Raw genomic sequence first — 27,390 nt, forward strand, 5'->3', positions numbered from 1 at the left:
AAAATTATCTGGTAATTATTTACATAAATAAGGGTGTTTAAGAATATATTTCTACAGAATAAAAGTACTTCAAAAATGGTTCATATAACTCTTGCCCACTTTTTTCTGAAAATATTGTTATGGTTCTGGAAATAAATACTGTTCTCTGCACCTGATATATATAAAGAATATACAGGGGTGGAAGCCTACCGGCATAACAACCGGTTCAGTGTGCATGCATGCCAAACGTGCGCTGGGTGCACATGCGCAGTACTTGCAAAACAACTCCTGCAATCAGTCACCATCTCCTGCTGACATGCGGCACTCAGCTGTGCCATGCAAAGCAACTAAGGTAAGAGTAAAAGACAGCCTAGAAAAGAAAATCTTCAGAGAGAACTGGTTCGGTGTCAGCTGCTCTTCAGAGCTACCAGTTCTATAGAACCAGAGCAAACCGGCAAAATCCCACCCCTGAGTATATATATTTAAAATGTACAGAAATGAGCCCTTCATCATGCTCCCCCCCCCAGGTAATTAATACTAATTATGAGCCAAAGTGTAGGAATGCCAGATGATAGACTTTCCCTAAAAGATTTGAAAGGACCGAAATATCAAAATTTCAAGCACAGAGACGGATATGATGAAGATGTTGCACAAAGATCAAGCTATAAAACAATTAAATCTCTTAAGATAAACCATGTACTTTAAAATTAATTTTAAAAAATGCTAAGGAGCAAGTCCCATTAAACACAAGCCATACTTTTAAGTAAACTCCAAAGGCTCTCTGCTCAGTCTTCACAGGATCTGTTATCCGTTATACCAAGGGTCTTCAAACTTGGCAAGTTTTAGATTTATGGACTTCAACTCCCTGAAGCTAACATGACTGGAGGAGGAATTCTGGGAGTTGAATTCCACAAGTCTTAAAGCTGTCAAGTTTGAAGACCCCTGTGTTACACTATAGTGTAAGGCATAAATACAGGAATACCATTTTTTTATCTATTCACAGAAACTCCACTCATAACTTCAGTAGACACCTTAACTATAAATTAATAATGGTTCAGCAGCTTAAATGTTGAGCAGAACCTGAGGCTGAATAACATAAAAGTAAAGTAATACATAAAGATAATACAAATATACATATAAGCAGGAGAGCAGCTAAAATGAACATTGCAACCTAGGGTTTTGTATGTGGTTTTTGTTTTTTCTTCTGATTTTCATCATTTAACATATTTAGCATCCTATTAGTGCCATCCTAGGCTTCAAAAGTTGAGATCTGGATGTTTAAATGTGGTTTCACATTTAACAAAGATTATCCATTTTATGACTGTTTCCAAAACAGGAAATGATGGCTCAATCTTTTGTCTGTATGATAACATATTAATTTTGATAAATAATGGGAGTGCAGATAATAGAATCTGATGGGAAAATGTCCAATATTGATAATATCACTTTCTGAAAGTGCATGTCTTGTTCAAATTACTACTTGATAAGAACAAGTTCAGGCATTTGTAATAATGCTTATTCATTTAATACCCCCCTACATACCAAATGCTGTTTTAGGCACTCTGCCAGTACGTTTGTAGTTTCATTTAACAGATGACGAAAGTACAAATGCAGGTGGCCCTACAACATCTTTTATGCAACAAATGTTTCCTAGACTGCACCATAGAAACCCCACTATTTTTTCATTCCAAATGCAGGGAAGCTTTTCGTTTATTTAATCTGTATTGCTGTAGGCTACACTGGAAATGTTCTTCAAATATTTAGGTCTCGCTTTTAATCCGTATCCACAAGTTGAGACTTAACATATACATCTTTATTTACCTTTCCTTTGTTTGGAGCCATAATCTTAATTTCATTATATCACTGTAAGAAAAAGTTTGGTAGAAGTAGAGATCTTTGGAAGATAACTCTTCTACTTATACTAAGTTACAGTTCTGGGAATTTACATAGAAGGCAAAAAAGGTCTCAAGAGTATTTTTCTTTGCATGGTTGTCCTGGTTTTAAGAAACTTGTAGATCTGTTCTGAGCCCAATACTTTTGGAAATACATTTGATGGGAAAGTGACAAGAGAACCTTTTCTAAACCTGATTCCAAAGGTTGGAATAACCCCCTAAGAAAGGAAGGCTACCTTCTTCTTTTTCTGTATTCTTCCTGACAGTCAAAATATTTTTATCCAGGCAGGTGGTTGATGTATAAGCTTGTTTAATTCTTTAATTATGTGGGTTTGTTTAGTGTTCTACCTTAGCACACAGCTGTCTTTCAAAAAAAAAACCTGCTTATTTGTTATCATTTATATTGAGATATAGTACACATTCGTTAGTACTTCCCCCTTCAGTGAGCTACCAATCAACTTAGACCATGATGGTTTTTTTAAATGGGTGTTTCTCTCTGGCCTCTGTTGTCTGTCTGCCTGATTGCAGCCTTCACCATATGTATGTAACAGCTGCCTAGATTTAAGCCAAAGCTCATGTAATTTTAAGGGAGACATTATCATTCCATTCACTGTATAGGATTTCCTTCCTACAGTAAATGGGCTTCCTGTTCACCCTTGTGTGATACTTAACGACCATGAAGAAGAATGACAAACGGCTCATGATTTTCATTCTTCAAATGTTTATCTGGGCATTCACACAAACTACTATTTTCCTTTCCTTTAAGTCTAGAGAGATGCTCTCTTAACCGAAACATTGTGGGGGAGGGCTGTGTTTTTTTTAATAGCAAACATTTTGGTTGTAGAATAGCTTTCCCCAACCTGGGTGCCCTTTATTTGTTTGAATTTCAACCCCCCAAATTCTGAGCGAATATGGCCATTGCTAAGAATTTTGGTAATTGAATTCTGATGCTTAAGTTGTGGAAGTCTGCTTTATATCATACCAAATGAGTTTCTGCACATGCTCAAAAACTCATATGCAAATTTAGAAATGACTGCCCAAAGTTGCAGATTAAACAACCTACTGTTTTCAATGTGTTGGTGGACTACTGGCCCATTGATATTTTTCATGGGTTTTTAATCTTCTTGTTAGCTGTGATTCATTATTCATTGGTTAGACTAGCAATTTAGTTTATATCTTTGCCAGGATAATGAGAGTGGAAAGCAAAAAAGGAATTGAACAATTTTAAAAAACGGCAGCATATGTTTTTATGATATGCAAAAGTCTGTATTCTTTGTACATATCATTTTGGTGATACATACTATTGGTAAGAAATACTACATAAATTTGGTTTGAGAATAGTGGATTAAAGATCAGAATCTTTTAAAATTTATACTTTGATATAAATCCCATTTAAAATCAGTGGACATTTACAATACAGAGCTAAGTAGTTTAATTATGAAATAATGAATTTAGATTACAGAAAATACTTCACGGTTCTGGCTTATGAAATTTCAGTACCAATTCCGACTGAGGAAGTATTGAATATATGGAAAGCAATTTAAAGGATTAAAAACGTCTGTTTAATCAATAATCAGTCTTTTTGATGTTAATACTGACTGCTTTCAAGCCAACAAATAACTTAAGGCTTTGCCATTTTGAAAAGTCAATTACTGCAAATATTCTTAATTTCTTTAGTGAAGGCGGTGTCTTCAAGGCTCATCTTACTTTCCCAAAAGACTATCCTCTCAGGCCGCCAAAAATGAAATTTATTACAGAAATATGGCATCCAAATGGTAAGATACTATGTCTTATAAAATGTTGTTTTCTGTCTTATATGTGGAATGAATGTGAACTACATTAGGAATCTCTGTGGGAAATTACTAGAAAAGAATGTCATATTTGGTCCAAAAGAATCTCGTCATTAAAATCAGGATGGACCAGATATGTTTTCCTGAAATAAAGACTGTAAAAGAAAGTGGGTGGCTTTTGTACACTATTTTCTCCTTAATGTCCACAAATCCCCTTAAAACGATCCCCTGAAAATTAGGAAATCCAACTGAGTTGCTGTCATTGTGGTGCTAGAGAAATTTAAAATGAATTTTTGAAATGTCAAGCCCAGTACATTGTTTTACTGTATTACATTGTACTCAATCTGTTGAAGTTAAGACTTGTGACCTTAGAAATGGTATTATAGTATTATAATAATTAACTCCATGGGCATATGGGTTTTGGTGGCTGCTGATCTGATCTAGCTGTGGTAAGGGCCAGCAGACCCATTGTTCCTTCCTGGTATAACATTGGGGACTAGAGCTCTGGGGGCAGGGGATACCCATCTCCTTAGTTACTGTGGGACATGCTGCCAGCTTAACCTAAATTGGAGAGAGATAGAAGGAAAGAAAAAGGTTGTACAAAATTTGAATAGAGTGGCCTTAGAGAAAAGTAGGAGAAGTTTGAAGAATGTTGTTCTTAGTTGGGAAGAGAAAAGAAAAGTCCAGAGGCGGTTTCCCTGGAAGAAGTGAAGTCAAGACCCAGAAGGATGGGAGCTCCACCCAAGAACAAAATGGAGGGAATTGGCTGACTATAGGAGGCAGCATCACCCACAACCCAAGAGGGAAAGTTTGAGGTTGGCTTTTGGCAAAGAAATCGTGGTTGCTGGGAAAGAACTAGACAAAAGATCTTGAGAGAGGCTCTTTCCTCAAGAGAGAAGCAGTAGGTGTTAGGCTGAGCAATTCCAGGTACAGGTAATACCACCTGAGCACATTATAATAAATTTTAGCCCTCTCTCTTGTCAAATCCATACATGAGAGAGAACGGGGGAGGGGGAGGAGGAGGCAAAAGAGATGGAGGGGGAAAGTCTCTTGGAGGAAGACTTGAGAGGAAACTGGGTATTGAGTTGTATATACCTGTTGTATAATGCCTGATGTAAAAAGCATAAAGGCCTTTGCTGTCACATTTTTGTCAGTTGCCACCCTTGCAAAACAATACCACCTCTAATTTAAAAAAAGAACTGTGTCACTCTGTGACACTCCATAATATTAGCATGATGGATTGAGGATCATGACTGAGAATTGGCTCATTGCTGATCTTAGTAGTTATCTGAAATATCTTTGCTGCTACACTATGCCTCTGAATGATTTTCCCCTTCTTTCTTTTCAGTTGACAAAAATGGTGATGTCTGTATTTCTATCCTTCATGAACCTGGTGAAGACAAGTATGGCTATGAGAAACCTGAAGAACGCTGGCTTCCCATTCATACAGTGGAAACCATAATGATTAGTGTAATTTCTATGCTGGCAGATCCCAATGGCGATTCTCCTGCTAATGTTGATGCAGCGGTATGACTCTTGTAAATAAAAATGTTCCTACAATTGCTAAAAGAAATTAGGAATTAGTTTGAGTCCTTGACTAACAGATTTATTCTGTAATAAATATTTTCTTAAGAGAAACAGGGCTTGAACTAAAAAAAAGTGTGTTTAATAGTGTTAACCTTCTGGCTTTGGGTGGCTTAGAAGAATAAAACACAAAACCCAATGTACCCCCATTCCCTGACAACAACATTCAAGCAAACCACTTGATGGGTTCCATGGGATCTTTTAAATATTTTGACCTTTTAAGGACCCTTATTGTTTGGTGCCAGATTCTCTGAGGGACTACCTCTCCTTGTTTACATTTACCTATTCCATCATGTCTAGCAGGAGAGGCATGTTGTGGGTCCTGTTGGCCAAAGTGTATTATTTGGTGAGGCCTGAGAAGAGAGCTTTTTCTGCTGTAGTACCCACCCTCCGGGATATTATTCCTCCTGAAGTGACATTGGCCCCCAACTCTATTAGCTTTCTAAAAGGGTCTTAAAACATGCTTCTGCTGTTACCTCTGTGGATCCCATAGAAGCATGGGCCCTGTGAAATGACTGTTGTATGCAAATTTGGAATGCTCTCTCTCTCTCCACCTCTTTTATAGTTTTTTTAACTTATTTAACTGTGTATTAATGGTTTGGTTTTGTTTTTCGTTTGATTTGTTCAGAATGGAATTGCAAATTATATTTACTATGAAGTTACTCAACAAGCTACAATTTAAATGTATGCTTAATTCATTGAATACATTAGTTGAAACAGCACATGCAACTTTTTTTTCTCTTAAACAATATAAAAATAATGGGTATTTTTCCCAAGGGGTTGGAGAGACAGTGCATGTTTTAAAGAGTTTTCAAAATCTGTACTTTAATTTACAGAAAGAATGGAGGGAAGATAGAAATGGAGAATTCAAAAGAAAAGTTGCCCGCTGTGTAAGAAAAAGCCAAGAAACTGCTTTTGAGTGACACTTAATTCAGTTAGTAGCTTCACTTTTTTCAGGGTAAGTAATTTAACTAGCAGAGAATTCCAGTTTTAACAGGAAATACTGCAAGGTAACAACATAAATATTACCTTTATATGCTGAGTGTTCCCCAGACGATAAAGAAAGATTGATCTCATACTTATATTGCAAATCTCTAGCCCATGAGGACCAGTACGTCACTTGATAGCTAAGCATGGGAAACAAGTGGCTTGTCAAAATCTATAGCTTAAGGTCACTCTGAGCATTTTGAAACTGTTCTCTTAAAAAAAAATTTCTTCTTGCCTTTCATTTGAAGTGAAAATAATTTGGAGCAGTGAGTCTCTTGGGCTGCATAACAGTGGATGGATCTTTATCCTACTAAATGTTTTCTACCTCTTCCGTTAAAAGCTTGATTTTCTACCCACATATACTACTATGGTAGAATTTACTAATAGTTGATACTACGTTATATATAAGTTTAGCTTGCTTTGATCTAGGAACCCCAGTTAAAATAGAATTTTAAAAAGAATTAAGATATTGTGTTTTTTTTTTAGAAAAAATCCAAACTACAAAAAATGTATATTAAAACATCTGACGATAATCCACCTTTGGTTTCATATTTGAGAGAAAAGTATGATATTGGAATGCTTGAGAATAAAATAAGAGCGTTGGTATTTTCAGAAGTTAAGTGGATGTGGAACTAGCCAATCTAATGGATTGGATCCCACTGTTATTCCATATAAAGCTGATTCTAATAGTACTTATACAAAATTATAATATTTAGTGTATTAACTTTTCCGTAGAAACATTTTTATCTAATATATCTCCAGTGTTGTAGAAGCTCATTTGCTTTATCTAATTCTCAGAGAATAGGTTACATTTTGTTTATGAGTGTCTTCATAGCAGAAGTTATAAGTGCTAATACTAATCTTGCAACTGATGTTTTTTTTTAAATCAAGATACTGGCACTTAAGTCTGAAAACTAAACATGCTAATTTAGATTTACGTGTGTGTGTATGTGTGTATGTGTATGTATTAATGGTATTTGGGAATGACCTTGGGAGATAGGATGAAGAGGTACAGCCTAGATAGTGCAAAAATTGTCTCAGCTCACAGAAGGAAAAGGAGCATGGGAAACCTCTCAGAAGGGACATTCCCCAGTTTTCTGGAAAGTAAAAGGAGGGGAGAAATTCTTTCAGGCTTGCAAGTTTCTGTTACTGTAATCTTACAATAAAGGTAATGTTAGTACTCATGGTTTGTGCTTCTTGTCTAGACTACCTCAAATACTGACAGTATGAGAACAAACTGTTCTTCAGTTGGGGGTTGTTGTTGGTTCTTTTTTTTTAACCCATCTCTCAATGTGATGGGTAAACTTCCTGCTTTACCTTATTTAAGGTACTTCTTCCAGATTACCTCAATAATTGAATTGGTTTAAGATTCTCCATTTGGTACAGATTATGGGACTTTTAATATCTTGTAACGTATGTGAGAGAACAGTTTCAACCATGGCAAAATTTTGAGCTCAGCGTACCAAATATTCAGAAAATGCCTAAATTGCCTCTGCTGTCATGTCAGACACACACACACACACACACCTTCCAAACGAAAGAAACAATTCTCTTATCTCCATCTGTTCTATGCCACCCTAAATGGCAGTGCTGAGGTTGGGCCTGAAGTAGAATCCCAGACCTCCACTTCAGCACTAGCACCATCACTACCACTCAGAAAGGCTGCCTTGCACTGTTGCCCAAGATGCGCAAGTCTTGGGGAATGGCATGATTGCCTCACAGCCCAGTGCTTCCCAGGATCTGCTGCACCTCACATACCTTGAAGTGGTGTTCTCTTTCTGCTGACTCGCCCCTATGGCCTACCTGAGGCTGCTGTAGGTCACACAAGGCCTTTGTTTTTAAAGTGGCTTTCACTAGTGCAATATTTCAGCTTTATTGCATGAATAGTCAAGTCAGTAAAAGTGCTTTTAATTGGGTGTTTTAAATGGAACTAGCCAATGGGCTTTAATAGCAGTGCAACACTATAATTTTACAAATTAGTAGTTAAAATTGCACATGCCCTAAATATTTAACTGCAAAGGGTGCTTAGTACATTAGAGGAGCCTAGAGGTAAATGAATTAGAACTTTGAACAATAGTTTAGTTGCTGATCATGGAAGTTAAGCATCTAATAAAAATACTCTGGAGATTCTCATATTAATATATGTTGGAAGTACTAAAGATATATGAAGATTCATATGAAATTTAAGGTACCATGGCTGATGGTTCTCTCTTCTTTTGTCTGTAGGTTTCCAATTGAGGAATATGGCACTGTTTTCCCTGCACTCTACCCATCTATTGCTGGACTTCTGTTTATACCAAGTTGGCAGACACTGGCAGGAACTGGGCTGCAATAAAACATGGCAGTTATTAATACTGACAAGGAGTCTAACAAGTGCCAACAAAGATTTGTGCATTTTGAAAACTAATGGAACTGCTTTAACCTTCAGGAAGAATTGTAAAGATGTGTACATAGCACAACATGATCCGGATAATATATATACTGTTCATGTACATCCACAAATACACATTGTACCAAATAATGCTGTCTTGTAGTTAGAATAAGAATCGTGTAAATTCTAAAGATTTTTAGCAGGTTCTTTTTTTCTCCACTCCAATTCATGGGGTTCTTTTCTTATGAGCCTTTTCTCAAATTTTCTCATGAAGCATGTTGGACTAAAACAAATTAGGATTAAAAAAATTCCATTTTAACTTTTCTTTTAAGCCATTAAAACTTCATTAAAAATTTCACTTTAATAAAAATTTAATACCTTTGTAATTTCCTTCCCCTCAACATTTTTTGGGAATACATTAATAAAACATTGAGATCTGTCATTTGATTCTAATGATGACTTGAACATTGTCATCAGGTGATGCATTTATTCCCCTCGTGTTTTTACCTAGTTGTGCTCATCTTTTGGCTTGGATGCAGCAATAAGATTTACAGCCATGAATTACGCTTGAGCCTACTAGTTGTTTCCAAAAGGGCTGAGAACATTTGCTTTGAAAGTGGTCAGCTATGTAAGTTAGCCCAATATAGGTTGAACCACTTTTTTATTTCTTGCCTGATTTGAAGTTGGATAAATAAAAGCATGCAGAGCTATAGGCTTCAAGTGAGTTCTGGTTTTGCTATCATATACTCTCCCCTATCTTACCTCTTCTTTTTCCTCTTTTTTGCATTCTGATCCCATGCAGATTTTCCTCACTTAATGTATAAAGAGAAATTGCAATGTATATTTTCATGTAACTTGATTTTGGAATTCTGTCACCTTATGTAGTGAGTTCTTCCAAAATATAAATTTTTCCAATAGTTCTGTGTCAAGTTGGCTATCTGCACTTTAAAAAATGAGAACACATTTTCAGAGAGCCTTAACAGATTTAGATTGCAAAATCTTGTCAATTAGCATTGACAAATCCTATGTATTCCATGCACTATATATACATGGACTGTTAATTGGGTCAGATACTTGTTATGAGAGTTTTGTGAACCCTATGTATACATTATATTATAGCCTTAACAACTGTACTAGATGATGAAGCATTATATTTGAGGAGGATAAAACTGGATGCTCTGATAGATTCCCCATCAATGAAGCAAAAATGGAAAAGTTCACATTTCCATGCAGCTTTTTAAAAATTTGCTCAAGAGTTCTAGGTGACTCTCTAAAGCAAATTAGCAAGATTAGGAAGATTAGAGATTCTTGTATGAGAGGATATATCCATATAATATGTTCCTTGGATTTTGCTACAAGTGATACAATAAATTAATGCCCATTTAGAAAAAAAAAGTCAATTACAGCCACCATGGGGAAACTGTCCAGGTGTTATTCCTCGCATTCTTCATTATCAGGCATGTTGATTGAGGGCTGCTGGAATACAGTATATAGTCTAGGTACCGATCCTCTGTCAACAGAAGAAGAAGTCAATTGTAATCTTTTAAGTTGTTGATGAGTAAATATCCTGATAAAAGATTGGGAGACGGGTGGAAGGAAAACCTCTGTCCATATTTAAAAAAAGGGTATGAACTCTATTAGAAACACAATCATTCCTACACTGTTTTATTTCCTGGTCTTGTCTGGCCTGCTTGTTAGAGTTTATGTACATTCATCTGTTAGCTTTTGCAGCAGCTCTCATTACTTGCTACTTCGGAGCAAGGACTGGAAGCAAATACCCCAGTTGGAATTCACATGGGAATTAAAGCAGAATTTGCCTGGGTACAGAAGCAGTAGGCTGAGTAATATAAAGAAGTACCAAATGATTCTATATCATAATTACTTTATTATATATACACTTGTTTAATCTCCATCTTTTCTACTAAGTACATAAGGAATAAACCATGCATTTTTGTATGGGGTAATTTCTAATTCTGTACATGTATTTTTCTGATAGAAGGAACATTCATATAGCAATTATCCTTAGTGGGAGGGTTTTTAATAGTAATTTTACCTTTTTATTGAATTGAATATGTCTGGGTAGATTCATCTGTAGTAAATCTAGCAATGGGTGCCAATAAAACAGTATCTAAACTCAAACTTCTTTAAAACAAGCAGTTGCCATCTTACTGCTTGTTTGATTATTACTTCAGATAAAAATAAAAGTAGTGGGTGGGAGGAAAAGACATTCTCCTGAGGGGAAAAAAGTAGTAGTTACCCATCACAAATGTCAAGAGACCATAACTGATATAATTGAAAGAAGCAACAATACAGTAGAAGACTGAAAGAGGGCTAGTAGTATTTCTTTAAAATATGGAATGTTTTACCCTTCTGTCTGCATGCCCAGGCAACCCAGATTATGTTGGCATATGAATTAGAAATGGTACTTCATAAATTCACTGTCTGATTAAAATATATATTTCTTGCTGCTTCTGAACTATTAGTACCTAGACATGGTAGCTTGGTTTAGACCAGGTGTGTCAAACTTGAGTCATCATAGTGGCATCACATGACATTGCGACTTTCCCCTGTTTGCTAAATTGTGTGGGCGTGGCCGGCGCATGACACATCCAGCCCATGGGCTGCGAGTTTGACAGCCCTGTTTTTGACAATTGATTAAGAACCAGACTTTTGCTAAGGATAGCTGGGAGTGGGGTATTGAAGGAGAGAAGAGATCCTTTGCCAACCAACTGACTATCATTTGTGTTCTTTTTCTTTAGTAAAATATGACGAGGGAATTTTATTATATCCTCCTGACCACTTCTTCCGTAATTAAAACAGGAAGAGAAATATCCCCAATTTGAATTGCATATTTCAGTAAAACAAAAGAAAGCAGATTGAAGTTAAATTTGTCCCACGTTAAGAGAGAGCTTCATTATGTTGCAGTCAAGCTGTTTTTGCTAGGTTTTCTTCCTAAGTTTCTCTGATCTTGTATCCCTCAGATGTTGTACTTGGAGGAAAGAGCAACAGGAAATCCCATGTAGACGAAGTGGGAAGCAATTGCACCAAGAGGAAATCGAATTCAACTCAGGAGATTTTACTGCTCACATTATACATATTCTTGTGTTCTAAGGAAGGCTGCGTAAATTCCTAGCTCCTGTTTTAAAGTACTACATTTTACTATTCAAAATCTATTATATTTGATTTTCCAGTGTTGATCAACTAATAGCAGACTCTTGATTTGTGAACTGTTTTCTCTGTTTTATGATTTGTTTTAAAAACAAATGCCTTAGAATAACGGTCCCCAACCTTTCTATCTGTGGAGACTGGCAACAGTGGCAGTGATAGCAGGGAGGAGGGGATGGCATGCACATTGCTTGCACAAATGTAGCTTCCTGCGTTGGCACGGCCTGGTTGCCAACAGGCTACAGACTGGTACTGGTCTGCGGACTGGCTGTTGGGGACCCCTGCCTTAGAATACAATTTTGAACTCGGATTATTGTAACCTACTAGGCATATTTTTTAAAACTGCACATAGATGCAAGAATCCTGCAGTGTTGCCTCAACCTTGAGTGAAGGTGGCATTCAGGCACCCACATTGGACAGCAGTGATATAGGAAGACGCTGGAGGTAGAGTTATCATTTTAGTGACAATGGTAAAGGCACCACATCATGCAGCACAAAAGGCAATGATAACCCAGTCCTGTATTTTATCAAGAAACTACGAAGACAGTATAAAGTGGCTGATGATGTAGTGATAGGCATTTCAGTTTGGATGTCATTCAATATGCTTTGTGGATGAGCTGATGATCTTTTGGAACACCAATGGTGTTTAAAACATAGCTACAGTAAACTAAACTTTTTATTTTTTAAGTATCAAAAAGACCAAAATTAGACACTTTTACTCAGAGTCATACTGCTTACTACTAAGGAACCGTTCTGATTTCATAATCCGTATACTGCAAGGATGATGCATGGATTATGCATTATACATGGATACAATGCAGTATAATGAGTAATGACAATTCCCACATAAATCTTTATGGACAATCCTTTAATATCATGATCATCCAAAATATATGTTCCAACCATTGATACAGAAGAAAAGACTGATCAGTTTATAGTCAAGTTTCATCTGAAATTTACATAACATACAAATAAGACATTGCCCTTCTATGAAAACTAGATGCAGGGCAGGAAGCTGCAGTGGATGGATTATGGCAAAACAGAGTTCAGGACAGTAAAAGAGTGAGCTTCAGGTTCTTTCATTTATTCCATTTATATGCTGAATATATTCAGGCAAACTGAACTGGAAAAAGGCGAGTTTGGTTTGAAAACTGGAGGAAGGAATATTAAATCATGTTATGCTATTACAATAGCTGAAAATGAAAATGATTTACAAGTTCTAGTTGTGAAAGTCAAGGAGCACAGTAAAAATTTATTACATATAAAGTTCAAACTCATGAAAATGGTATGATAAGCATCAATCGAGAAACAGTGCACAGACTAGCACTTTGTAGGGTAGCTGCGAAGGCCTTGGACAAAATATTCAGGTGTCAGGATGTGTCTTTACCTACAAAGATCAGAATCATGAAGGCAATGGGTTCCTCTGTAACATTTCATAGAAACATAAATTGGACTTTGAAGAAGCGGGATAGGAAGTATTGACACACAGATAAGCTAAGAAAACAAATAGAACACAGAAGAATCTGTTTTCATTAGAGCCATGAATGACCAGAATCAAATTGTATCCTGGACCTGTTATTTATTACCTAGTTCTCTTGCATTCTCTTGAGAAATCTGTGAGGCTGGGAAAGTGGAAGAAAGAAAAAAAAAAGGCAACAAGCAGCAAGACTTAATTATAGTAACAATGGGTGTATTGTTCAGGAAGACCCGAAGGACCAAACTGGGGGCCGATAATCCTGGGGGAAATATTATATAATGGGGATTGGTTAGAGTTGACACTGACTTCATGGCATGTACAAAAAATGGTGGAATGTCAAATTTGTTCAAGAGTCCTTTATTTGAGGAAAAGGATTTCTACATTCTCTACTTCGACAATCAAGAAATACTCCCTTATTCTACAGGCAATCCTCAATTTACTCCTGAAATGGGATCTACCCATTACAATTATAGATCATGGCTGTCTTAAAGCAGGTTATCACACGCCTGGACCCAATTTTACAATTTTTTTGAAGACCAGTTGTTAAGTACAAAAAACACATTGTTCGCTATTGAGCATTTTTGCCAAAAATCAGAAGTAAAGCTGGGTTTTGGTTAAAAATGAAAATCATGATCACATGATTCCAGGATGTTGCAAATGGCCATAAATGCGAGCCAGTTGCTGGGCATCTGAAATGCAATCACATGGCCATGGGTGGGGGTGCCTGGTGTCAGAACTGGGTTGCAAGTACCTTTGGGGGTATCTGTTGTAATGCTAAGTGACCAACTGGATGCTAAGTGACCAAATGGAGTTTGTCCATAGAGCTTGGAGATCTAATGATACATTTCTGAGTGATTTATAATAGAATAACAAGGGATTCTGAAGGGCCAGTTTAATGAAACTGGATGGGTATTTTTAATAGCACAAGTAATCTTCGTTTAGCATCCAACCTGCAAATAGAATAGTGGTATGCAAAATACTGAATTGCAGAGCAGAAACGTGCATTCTTCTCAATATCCTCAGGTAGCCGAGCTTTCAGTTTTTGGTCCTCAGAGCACTTAGAAGATTAGAAAAATTAAAGAAGCCTTGCCTTATCATACTAATGAGGCTAAAGTACCCATATTTACTTGCCAAGACTCTGTAACATACATTCCTTTTCTTTCAACAAGGAGGCTGAAAATCCAGTTGTCTTGAGTAGGAGCAACTGTTAGAAGTTTGATATAGGAATTCCTAATTTATATCTGAGAAGCTGAATTTTGGGGCACTTTGGTCCTGGGTTATTGTTCATAAATGTCAGAATCATGACTCCCTGATCTAGTGAATAAAGAATACCTGGACTTGGCTTCATATTAATTAAATCTGGTTGGCTGATGATGGAAATGTATTTCTCAAACTTTTCCTCTCAGGACTTGTATCCGCCATAAGGTCAAGGACAGATCTTAGTAGTGAACAAGTATGTTTCAAATACAACCAGGTGATTAATTATATAAATTTGGATTATAGGGACAGGTTAGCATTGCTGTTAATCCATCTGCCTGGATCTCATTGCTGGTGGTATTTATAGGTCTACGTGCCTTAGGTTGGGGTCCTTTATGGAGGTCAGAGGCCTAATGCCCATTTGTGTTTTATTTGCCAATGGACTTTTTCCTGTATAAAAGTGCTTCGCATTGTGGGACAAGTAGCTCTGACAGAAGCTCTGGGAAAGGATGTGAGAACAGGTAGTCCTTGATTTACAACAGATTGTTTAGTGACAGTTCGAAGTTGCAACAGCACTGAAAAAAATGATGTATGGTTGTTTTTCACACTTATGACCGTTACAGTATCCCCATTTTTATATGCTCAAAATTCTGATGCTTGGCACTGATTCATATTTATGAAAGTTGCAGTGTCCCAGAGTCATGTGATTACCTTTTACGGCCTTCTGACAGGCAAAGTCAATGGGGAAGCTGGATTCACTTAACAGCCAAGTTACTAGCTTAAGAAGTACAATGATTCACTTAACTGTACAAGAAAATGGGACAAAACTCAAATATCTCACTTAGCAACATAAATTTTGGGCTCAACTGATCGTAAGTCGAAGACTACTATAATGGGGCATCTTGGGTGACCTTGACAGAAAACCAAGAGTGAACATGAGCGAATACAAACACATACCCATAATCAGGCTTAATCTGTGGTAATAAGAGTGCCATCTTAATAGGTCATTTTCTTCCATTGGCACTGCTAGTCACTTTCTTATAGGGTTGCCTAGATGCTGTTAGGAAAACCTGAACAGGCTTCTGTGATGCGTTTATGAGATTCTTTGTAGATAAAGGAATTATCTAATGAGGTGACTGGCATCTTGAAATGGGATGCTTTGTTTTGTGAACTTTGGCTCCTTCAGCCAGGATGTGTGCAGTTGGATTCCAGCAGTAATTAATGCCCATTTGAAGGAGGACATAGCGTGCCTTCTCTTCAACAGGCCATCCTAATCCATCTGAATTTGAAAAATTCCTAGTTTCCAATTTTCCCTTTTGGTGAAAGATTTTGGAAAAAATATTGAAAGGTCAGTTATATGGGCTCCTAGAATTAATTACCCAGTTCCCTTTCAGACAGAATTCAGATCTGGACATCTAACAGCAGTAACTATGCTTATGATGGTTGGGAATTAGATAGAGGATTACTGACCTTCCTAGCCCTTTCAGCTTGGTGTTTGATGAATTAATCATGGTACCCAACTGGACCATTTGCAAGAATTTGGGATGTAATTTTGAAGGTTGGACTAGAAGACATCCAAAGTCTATGGTTCTATGTTCCTACTTGGGGGCAGTTCCAAGCACCCTGCATGCAAGATAGCAAAAGTGTGGTTAAAGAAGTTGAAGCATCTGTATGAATAGTTTGTGATCTTTTAAATGCAGATATTAAAATATTTTGTAGCTTGTAAAAGCCCTAAAGTTATACATTCGACCTGGGACTCTAGAAAGGAAAGTAAACAACTAAGCATGTACAACAGACTTATCTGATCCATCTTTCTGAGTCTGTATAAAATGATAACAAATCCCACAAAACTGTCATCAGTCACCACAAAAGTTGGTGGATTCAGATAATAATAAGCCTTATTAAGGTGGTTTTTTTTTTTTAGCTAATTCATGCTTCTGCAGCTGAAATGCAGTTAATCTGCTGCAGACAAGAGCCAAAGGACTCCTGTTGTACTCCACAGGCATAATGCTTCCAAAATAAATGTATAATTAATTTAATAAATCTCATGCTGTAATATGGCTACAGGTGACTTAAACATGTAGCTAATCAGATTATTATTTTGGGCTTATAAAATAACTTCCATGATTTTTTGGATCAGCTTTAACTGCTTCAGCTGAGTTGATGCGTCCCAACATAACAATCCCATCAACACAAAAATGGCATTTGTTTAGTTCAAGTCCTGTTTTATAGAATTTCTCAAAAGTTGCTGTCAGTTTCTCACAGAGCTTTCAACAGTTCCTGTGTAGACAAAATCCTGAAATATTTGCAAGATAGAATCTACAGATACTCCAGATACTTTAGTGCCCAAATGTTACAGAATTTGTAACAACTATGATACCTTACAGAGGTGGTCAAATGGTAAGATTCTGGTATCAATTCAGTTTGCCACAAACTTTATGGCATCTAATTTAACAAAATTCATACACCTTGCATGGATGCAAAACTATACTGAGATAAAATGGTACTTCCGTACCACAGCTTTGTTTGCTGTCAGATCTTTAAACAAGACTAGTGGTCCACACTTACATAATTGTCATAACATAATGTCTGTTGCCAATAGCTGTGTTCTTTCTTAATGGACTTTTAATATAGACTCCAGAGTCAATTACAACATAGAATTCTTTAACTATAGTATAAATATACACACACTATTTAAATATAAACACACACACACACACACATACACAGATGCAGCATTAGAAGACCTGAAGGATCAGGTTAGGGACAGATTGCTATGGAGAAAATCTTCAGCATATGGTCACTAAGTGTCGACATTAAGAGCCACGGTGATGCAATGGTTAGAGTGCAGTACTTCTGCTGACTGCTGGCTGACTTCAATTTGGCAGTTCAAAATCTCACCAGCCTCAAGGCTGACTCAGCCTTCCATCCTTCCGAGGTGGGTAAAATGAGGACCCAGATTGTTGGAGGCAATATGCTGACTTTGTAAACCACTTAGAGAGGGCTGTAAAGCACTGTGAAGCAGTATAAAAGTCTTAAGTACTATTGCTATTGACTTGATGGTGGATAATCAATAGATATACCATATATCACAAATGACCATGACAGTAATAGCACTTAGACTTATATGCCGCTTCACAGTGCTTTACAGCCAATTACAGTTCTCAGTGTTTCTTCCCGTTCTCCCGTGTCTTCCTCTAGGCTGCAGGTTCTCCTGGAACTTATAGTACTACAAATGGGGACTATCATCTTGAGGTTCAAACTTGTGAATTTCCAAACTGCTTCCAGCTGGCAACACAGAAGTTGGGCCAGCCAATAGGCTGGATTCTGCTGGGTTCTTATGGTTATGTATGCCCACAAATTGAATAATTGTAATCTACAGTTTAAAAGGTCTCAATTTATGAGAGCTGTGAAAAAACTACTGGCAATTAGAATAAATGCTAGGTTAGACAGATCTTTTGATCCAGGAGCTTGGCCATCAAAATGTATCAAAATAACTTGATTGGTATGTTAAGTGAACCCTTTATGAGGAATTATAACTTATTTATTGCCCAATTATTAAATAAAGCATGTGGTCCATTATATAATAATGTATAAAGTAGGCCAGTGTCTTAATTCATATATTGCATTCAACTCAGAACAGTGAAATGCCATACTTATTACTATTATTATTTTTGACCTTCAAAGGCTGTAAGAAAAGTGGTTGGTGAAATCAGTGATTTATACCGTTTCACTAAAGAACTCAAGATGGCATAAATAGCACTTCCTCCTCCTATTTTCCCCCAACAGTAACAGCTTAAAGCGCTCAATTTGTTCCAGCAACACAAAGGCACACTTCTGAAAATGGTGATTTTTGCAAAATTTAAGGTCATTTACACCTGCTCCAAACAAATATTTCCTTAACTATGCTTGTTGAGTAAATCAAAACTGGCTGAGATTTCACATCACACAAAGCCATAAAATGTTTGACATATGATAACAGTTGAGTTTGTAGAAGTTAAGCCAAATAATTGTAACCTATCCAAAGTCAGTTGGGAGTTAAGTGGTATACTTGTCAAATTAATAATAAAATTAAAAACTCTTCTATGAGTTGATATGGTATATGAACAAAAAATATAAAGGGAGCTTTTAATATTAATTTAGAAGAGTACAATTACCCCAAATATAATATGCTTCCTCCCTTTTATTTCTACAGCTCCCATCATCCTTTACTGTTGGACATGCCAATAGTTTCAACATCTATGGTAGGAGGCCTTATAGTGCCCATCCCAAATTGAAACCATATTGTCCTAATATTCCAATCTTACTGAAGTTGATATTTACATTTTTTGTTAGATTTATAGCCCATCTTTTCCTCCCCATTTTCCCCAGTAAGAGTTCTATGATATACAATTTATTTTAATTTAATTATTGGGCTGGAGGGAACTTGTAAATTTCTGAAGAATCCCACACAATGTGGTGGGCACTAGACTGAGGCTGTGCTAAACCAATCAGAGATAGAACTATCCATCACTTATTAGCTTTGTACTGTATATGAGAATTAGATGTGTTGGGAGTAGTATCTTACCCATTCAGTGCTAAACTATATTATGGCTTAACATGTTGTAACATGGCCTGAGTTATAGTTATGACTGGCTGAAAATTTCCTTGGCTTAATTGAAATGGGATTTTAACCACTTCTTGTAGTTATTATTCTAGAAAAAATAAACTGCATACAGTATATAACTTTATATTCTGCATAGGCTGAAAAGGTTTTGCAGGTTTTTATAGTTTTTTCCCCCAAGTTGCTTTCTGTCAAAAAGCAAATATTTTAGTATTTGGATATTTATAGTATTTTATTTATATCTACAGGTTTTGTATAGTTTTATCTTTGTGGCAAATTTGGACAGCCAATGTTTTCTTTAAAAAAATCAAATAAATAGAAACATTTTAATATTATTCATCAGAAACATTATCAAGGTAGAAAATGGAAAAAAAACTGCATTTGTTCAAAGATGCTTCGCATGCTTTCCTTTACAAAAGCCGTCACTAGAGAAAACAATGTTGGACTTTTGCAGTTGTCTTGTAGTCCTTAAAAATAAAATATAACGGTGAAAAAGAAAAAAATACCACAAATGCCAAGAGAGGCTTAAATTACGCTGATCTTAGAAAAAGCCTCGGAAGCACTATCACTAAGGTTCTTAAGTCTTCGTTCTGCTTAAGAAAAAGATTTTAAAAATTTTGTCCGAGGAAAAAGCAATCCCGTTTCATTTAGCAAGCTGAATTCTATGTATGCTTAAAAATACTGTGCCTTCGGCTTCTGAAAGTTATGAGAATTAGAAAACGGCGTTAGAGGCATTCAAAAGAAAGTAAACCTAAGAGCAGCCCACTGAATACAAACTTCCAAAGATTCTCGAACAGACAGGCTGTTGACGCTGAATGCGCTTGCGCACTCGATCGCTTGATTCCTTCCCTCCTTGGCCGCCGCCGCCACTCCACCCTCAAGCTCGGATATCGCGAGAGATCTGTCTGAGAAACGGCGGCGGCCAACATGGCGGAAGGTAAGCGGGACGGGGGTGGCGGCAGCAGCTGCCACTTGAGCGACAGAGTGGATTCGCCCTGAGGCGGTTTTATATGGGGTGGAGCATTCCCTTCGGGGTCTGTCGAGAAAAGACCGGAAAGAGGAGGGGCTGAAGGCGCCTTATCGGCAGGGGTCATCTGTATTTTTGTGAACCAGGGGGCGTTACCTGGCAGGGAAAGAAAATCGAAAAACCTTTCCCAGCCTGACTTAAAAGCTGGTCGGACTACAACTCCCATCGCTCGTAACTAAAGTGATCTGCGGCGGAGGAAGATGAGAGGTGTAGTATAACGCCGGCAGACTAGAAAAACCTGGACTAAAGAAGGAGGGTCTCTGGGATTGGATAGTGGGGAGGAGGAAGGGTGGAAGAGAGGAGGCGTTAAAAAAAATCATTGTATCTTTCAGAAATACCTTGCTTCTCAGTGTGATGTTCTCAGGCTGGATTATAGCTCCCATGCCTTATCTGGAGGTGGGCTGTGCCTACATTGTACTGAGAGATCTCTTAATGTTTTGCAGCCCACTAAGAAACATAATTTGCTTTATTTCATTCTAGTGATTGATTGGAGAAATTATTGGCTGGCAGTGATCTGTTGAATTTTAGAGTTTATATCTGACAGAGGGTCTTTTGGGGGGATGGATGCCTTAGAGTAAGTTTGTAACTTCTAGCCATGATTTACTTGGCAAGATTTCTTCCAGAAGTGGTTTGGGATTGCCTGTTTCCTAGAGCAGGAGTCTGGGAGTTGAAGTCTGCCAGGCTTAAAATTGCCAAGGTTGGAGACCCCTGTCCTAGGGCTAAGAGTGAGTGACTGGCCCAAGGTCATCCGGTTGGGTTTGTGTCTAGGATGGGACTTGAACTTGGGGTCCTCCAGTTTCTAAACGGATACCTTAACCACTGCACCAAAATGGCTCTGATATTGAGAGAATGGAGAACTATTTTTTTTTTTGCAAGGAGAGTCCTTCCCTAAGAAAACTGTTTAACAATGATCCAGACTGTTAGTACAGTATGTTTAGCTCAGGTTTGCTTGAATTAACTGACAAAAATGCCCTTAAGTTTCTCTGCTTTCTTTCACATTATCTTCGACCTAATTATTAAAGTGGTACTGCCAGGAATTTTATCTAAACCTAAGACGACTTCTGAGTTATGGTATATCGACGGAATAGCAGACAGAGATTACAATATCTGGGAACTCATAGATTTCTCACTCCTAATTTTCAATGGTGGACTGTTTCTCATCACTGTCCCCAAAAAGTCTGTCCTGGTTTTGCCTGAAAATATTGGAGATTAATTATGAACTTTCTACTTATAAAATGATAACTTTATTGTTTGGGCATGTTGGTTACATGGATTCTCCATATCTGCAAGCAAAAACTTTTCCCTGTATCAACCATCATACCAATGATCTTCTCACATATTTATACATGTTTTAGATTCCATTCTAGTCTGTGAAGCAGTAAAGGTTATGAAAATTCCATCCTTTTATAGTGCTTGTTGTATGATTATTTCTTCACAGTTTTAAAGTTTGTTGAACAAGTAAGTGGCCAGATTCAGCTGAATACGCCTAAATCACAATTTACAAGCCACATTGTAAACTAAAATCAAACTAACCAAGGTGTTGAATCTAGTTAGTGTATAATACCTATGAAAGTAAGGGGTTATTGGCCTAAAGGCACCTATGATCATTATAAAAAGGTAAAGGTTTCCCTTTCAGTTATATCTAGGACAGGGTCTCCAACCTTGGCAACTTTAAGACTTGTGGACTTCAACTCCCAGAATTCCTCACCCAGCTTAGCTGTCTGAGGAATTCTGGGAGTTGAAGTCCACAAGTCTTAAAGTTGCCAAGGTTGGAGACCCTGGCTTAGGACATGGTGCTCATCTTCATTTCTTGGCCAAGGGAGCCAACCAAGATGCTTAAACCTAAATCCAGGTTAATAAAATAGTTATTAAATTCATGTAACATGAATCCTATCCCAATAAAGTGTTTGGCTTAATGTGATTGCTTGATACTTCCTTCCATAATGCAAAAATTGCACGTTCGTGCCCATCTCCTGTTGGTTAATTTGAGTTGTAAGGAAGTATTTTGGGAAAGAGTATTTTGGAAAAGGCTTCTTAAATGTCTAAGAATTTGAATTAATTATCCCAAACTGATTCTTGATTGCCCTAATTCTGAGTAAGACTGAATACTGTATACTGAAAAGTAATTGGTCTCTTTAGAATATAATGAATGTATTTTATAACCTTTAAAGTGGAGGTGAATTATTATTCTAGGCCTTTGTATTTTTACATAGGAAACTTTACTAATTTAAAATACTTATGGTCCATTTTCCTAAAATCTTAAATATTTTTTGAAAGCAAATATGAAAACAGTACAGAAGCTGTTGTCAGTAGGTTGATGATTTTGCAGATTTTGACTTCCTCTTGCCAGAAGTCTGTGTTTTTCTTTTTAAGAAAGCATTCTTAGAGGAAAGGAAGAATTCTAGAATTTCACTGGAAAATGACCAACTTGTTCACACTTCTTTTCCTCTTCTGCATTAAACACATTAGTGTGTTTGCTTCCTGTGCAGAAGTTTGGTAGATAGACAGCACAGCAGAAATGTTACTGTAGGGGAGGTTTTGCAAAATAATTCTCTGAGGCATGGTTTTATAACAACTAAAGCTCTGTTATATTTTCATAAATTATTTGTGTTTATTTTTTCAGATCTAAAAATTGCAGTGAATAAATAATTGCGAAGTAAAAGTATATGCAGCTTATCTTTAAACTATATGCAGTATGCATGTCATTGTCTTAGAAAAGGCATCTCCTATGAATGCAATTAAGGCGAATTTTCACCTCTTTAAAAAATAAGCTGCTGGCAGTTCTTGAAAGAAGTTGTATGAAAAATAAGGCTTCAGAGTTTAGCCAGTCAAACACATATTTGATTAACGACTAGAAGTATAATAGCATATCATTGTGTAGAACTACCTACTTGTGTTTTTCAAACAGCAGCTGTTGAATATTGAATATGTCTCTGGCTGAAGAATAGTTAAATTGTGTCATTTTTGGCAGATAAATCTAGACTTGGAAAATCACAACTTCTTGGGCATCAGAAATGATATACTGGATTCCTAAAAGAAAATTTAAGACAAATACTGTGCACAGTATAAAACTAATAATTGCCAGCAACTTGATGGCTTACTTTAAAAAGTATTATTGAGGTTTTAAAATCTGATTTAGTTTGTTTTTCCTAAAAATAGCTTGTGTCTACCTGCAGATGTTCATAAAAGTATGTATACATGCCTTTAAAAAAATCAAATACTGTACATGGCAAACAAGTAGAATACCTGAAAGTGTTTAAAAATGATAAAAAGGAAATTAATTATCTTCTTAAATAATAACAGGTTCCGAAGGTGGGAATTTTAAAAGAGGCTTACACTGAAAAATGTTGCATTACCGCTGTACAGTATCAAAATACCATAAGCAGGGCAGCAATGGAAGAATCTGATCTTTATAAATAGATCTTTATAAATCAAAATAGGCATTTTTAAATTTGTGCTTAGTATGTTAGAGGGATGGGGGAAATCATAACACGAGCTGAGCATTCCACCATGTAAGAATTGTTTGTCTATTAAATGTATATTTTATTTTTATATTTATCTTATTTCTTTTTTCTTATTACTAAAGAACTTTAAAGTATAAGCAAACAGGAAAAAAGACATAAAGGAGTAAAATACAAATAAAACATTTCCAATATTTTCAGTACTCTGAATTATATTACCTCAACTTAGCCATTCTTTCATTGAGGGGAATCAAACACCTTTCCCCATAATACCGGCATATATATACATATATCCTTGCAACAAAGCATGTAAAGTATCAAATATATGAATAAGTTTAATAAAACTATCGCATCTGTTTTTCTCTTTAACAATGTGTTTCAGACAATCCTGGGTTAAATGTAGGACCAGCTGTATTGGGGCTGCAGTTTGAGAATTTCCCCAGCCATCAGGGCCAAAGGTTGGGGATAGTCTCAAAGTTGTAGTTTAAGCACATCTGGAAGACACCAAATTGAGAAAGATGGCTTTACATAAATGAAAACTCACTTTCTGAAACTCCATAGGCTTTTTTTGGTATTTTATAGTTGTAACTTATTTCAGTAGTAGTTTATGTAAATAAGTAGTAACTGAGAAATTTCTCCAGTGAATTTGTGTCTTTGTGTAGCTATAACATTTTTCAGCTAGTTAGTGCCCAATGTCCAGAGGAGCAGAGAAATATTGTTTTGTAGGGCTACTCCAAGCCACTATACTTCCCTTCCCCAGAAATCCTGTGTTACCACCTCATTAGGAAGCCATTCAATTTGTAATTTGAATCAAGTGCTTTAATTTTAATTGGTTGTTTAAAAATTATATTTAGATTACTGTTGGCTTGTGATTTTTATCTTGTGCATAAATTTTCTGTTGTGCTGTAAATTGAAAGGGTTGTGTTTTTTTGCAAGGCCACTTGAAATTCCTAGAGTTAAGGCACAGTAGAAATCTTTAAAAATAAATAAGTGTAAGATTGCCCTTTTAATATTTTTTCAGGACAGGGTGGGGATTTTGGTGATGTATACATGATACAATAAATGTGGACTTATTTGGGGAAAAGCCCGGGACCTTAACATACGGAATTTTAGTCAGTTGAATTAATTTTATTTGTTCCTTAAAGCGTTGAATAAGTAGGCTGAATTTCCTTTGTAGCTGGACCAAGAGATTATGCAGACAAAAGTATTAAATGTAAAGCTAACTCATTATTCAATAAAAGTTCTCTGATCAATACTGTAACCTTTGGTATCTGAAGGAAGGGAACTTGATTTTCTCAGAGTTCCTGGCTGTATTAGCATGTCAGTCTGAAAATTTTGGCAATTAATAACAATTTGCTTCAGAGGCATAACTGATTTTTCCACCCCCTTCTGTCACCCAGATAGGAATTTTGTTCTTGTTGTGTTTGTAAGAATGTTGGTATCTGTTTAAGTTGAAATGTTTGTAAGAATCATGTAGTTGAAGTCCATCCAGCCTTGCTAGAAGAAAAGTGTTTCTGCTTATCATTGTAATTTTGTAGATATCTAGGAAATGTTTTGATATTTTTATTGTCTATTGATCTAATCTCACATTGAATACTGTGTTAAGAATTATTCAGGCAAACTGGAGCAGATGCAAAGAAAGACACAGAAATGATATAATTGGCGAACTGGAAACAAAATGTTGAGACAGTTAGACATATTTAACTTTGAGGAAAATGATAAGAGTTGTTTTTCCTCACCATAGCATTCTTCAAGTACCTAAACAAATGTTAGATAGGAAAATATTAAGTTCTACTGTCTATTATTTTTGAGTGCCGAATATGAGTGATGCAGGCAGATTCCAGGTGTATATTAGGAAAACAATTCTAACAATAGGGCAGTTATGGCTATTATCAAAGGAGAAAGACAGCTTTTCTAGACTTGATGTGTTCAGGTAGACATTAAATTTTGAGGACATTTTAAACTGAGCATGGAGCTGAACTCAGTGACTTATCTGACCTCTTACTCATAAACTACTGTTGAACATATATGCCATTTAGAGACAACTAAGAAAGAAAGCTTACTAAAATAATGTTTAATTTTTTCATTTGTTTCCCATTTTTATAGATAACTCAAAGGCAAAATGCAATACTTCTTTCTCCTCCTGTTTTCCCCACAGTGACAACCCTGTGACAAGAGAGAGGGGGGGGGGCAAAGTCACCCAGCCAGATTTGATGCCTAAGACCAGGACTTGAAGTTATTCTCTCCTGGCTTCTAGCCTGGTGCCTTAACCTATTTAATTTTTCTCTTCACCACTTTTCCTTTAAATACTTTTTGTGGCCACAGATCATAGCTACAGACCCCCAAGATTTAAATCATTGCATTTCTTCAAGCCTTTTGTGGAACCTCCGTAACAACCTTGTGACACCGCCCCCGGGGTCCACAGACCACAAGTTGAGAACCACTAGATCATACTGACTTACCTGCTGTTATTTATTTTTATTTATTACATTTTTATGCCATCTATCTCCCCTACAAGATGACTCTGGGCGACTTACCATTTTTAAGGATGTTTTAGGACTAGATTAGTTTTCAAACTTTTGTTTTCTGCTGCCATAAATTCTGCTTACCACTTCAATATTTCACAGAAGAGAAGCGAGGGAAGGAAAAATCCTTTATTGACTGGCTTCAAATGACACACTGAACCTGTGGTTTATTAAATATGTCAATATTAAGCTGCAGTATCTTACAGCAATCTCCTTTAAATATTGCTGATCCCTTATATAAACTGCAGTAAAGGTTTTACCTAAAATACAGGACTAAGACTAATTCACATTGTGACTTAGTATGATAAGTACAATTCATTGAGATGGATATCTTTGCTAAATACTTTATTTAACAATTAATGTAGAACATGGAATCCACTAAGTGTGAAATTCTTATTTATTAAGTTTTATTGTAGGGTTTTTCCTTGGAGCTGGCCCTTTTTATCAAAGTTCTATTGTACTCCCCCCTTTACTTTCTTGAAATTTAATCTCAAAACTGAGTAACAATGCTAGACCACATATTTCATTCAGATTCCTGAACACATTAGAAAGAAGTTGCTACCATGCTATGACACAACCCCCACTAGTATTTGCAACAAGTTAGTGTATTATATGTTGTACTGATTGACCCTGATCTTTACCCTACTGAGTAATTTAGAAATAACATTTAAAAATGAAAGAATTGGCCTAGAGAAGTTTTGGAACTGTATATAGATTTTCTAATGCTAGAGTTTAGGCTCTAAACTCTAAACTCTAGCAGCAGTAAGAGAATTACAGAATCAGACCAAAGACCCATTGAGTCCAACATTCTCTGTCAAAATTGGATTCCTTCTGAAAATTCACAGACATGGATATGAGAAAGATAGCTGCCCTTTCCTGTCACTTCACAGAAACTATTTAAGATATGCAGTTTAAGAGCTAGTATATACCCATTCAGATTAGTTATTGTTGCTAAACTGAGACTTACATAAATTTGCCTTAGTCTCCCTTTACGACTTTCTAAACTGCAGGCCATCATTACATTGGATAACACAAGGTGGTTTTTTTAATATTATGGAAAAATTCTTTTTATTGGTCTAGAATGCCAACACATTTAATTTCAGCGAGCAATCCTGAATTTGAACATGAGAATGGGGAAAAATTAATTTTTGCTCATATCTTCATTTTTATGACATGCTGTAGCTTGTAGCATAAAAACTCCAAATGATGTAATCTTCTCTCATAAGGAAGATGATTGTTTTATTAGGGATACAATATTTTTAAAGTAGTACTAGACATACATGTGAAATTTGCTGAACTAGAATTGTAGGAATTATACTGTTAACATATTCA

The 27,390-nt window shown here is 36.4% G+C and overlaps 2 protein-coding genes across 3 annotated transcripts in view; both read left to right on the plus strand.

The window, feature by feature from the left end:
• UBE2G1 (ubiquitin conjugating enzyme E2 G1) overlaps positions 1–9,520 on the plus strand; it is a 40,692-nt gene extending 31,172 nt beyond the window's left edge. The window contains exons 3-6 of the mRNA XM_026708721.2: positions 3,549–3,646; positions 5,010–5,188; positions 6,082–6,203; positions 8,459–9,520. Coding sequence (XP_026564506.1) covers positions 3,549–3,646; positions 5,010–5,188; positions 6,082–6,168 — 364 coding nt within the window. The 3' untranslated portion in view covers positions 6,169–6,203; positions 8,459–9,520. The remainder of the gene's footprint in view (positions 1–3,548; positions 3,647–5,009; positions 5,189–6,081; positions 6,204–8,458) is intronic.
• A 10,372-nt stretch (positions 9,521–19,892) lies between these two features.
• Positions 19,893–27,390, plus strand: part of ANKFY1 (ankyrin repeat and FYVE domain containing 1) — a 58,382-nt gene continuing 50,884 nt past the window's right edge. Inside the window, exon 1 of one of the 2 annotated variants that reach the window (XM_026708706.2) lies at positions 19,893–19,982. In XM_026708706.2, coding sequence (XP_026564491.1) covers positions 19,973–19,982 — 10 coding nt within the window. In that variant the 5' untranslated portion in view covers positions 19,893–19,972. Of the gene's footprint in view, positions 20,280–27,390 lie in introns of both variants that reach the window. The other variant, XM_026708707.2, reaches the window with a different exon arrangement.

The sequence above is a fragment of the Pseudonaja textilis genome, chromosome 1, assembly GCF_049901715.1.
Source record: "Pseudonaja textilis isolate UNSWEBS1 chromosome 1, rPseTex1.2, whole genome shotgun sequence".
Taxonomy (NCBI): domain Eukaryota; kingdom Metazoa; phylum Chordata; class Lepidosauria; order Squamata; family Elapidae; genus Pseudonaja; species Pseudonaja textilis.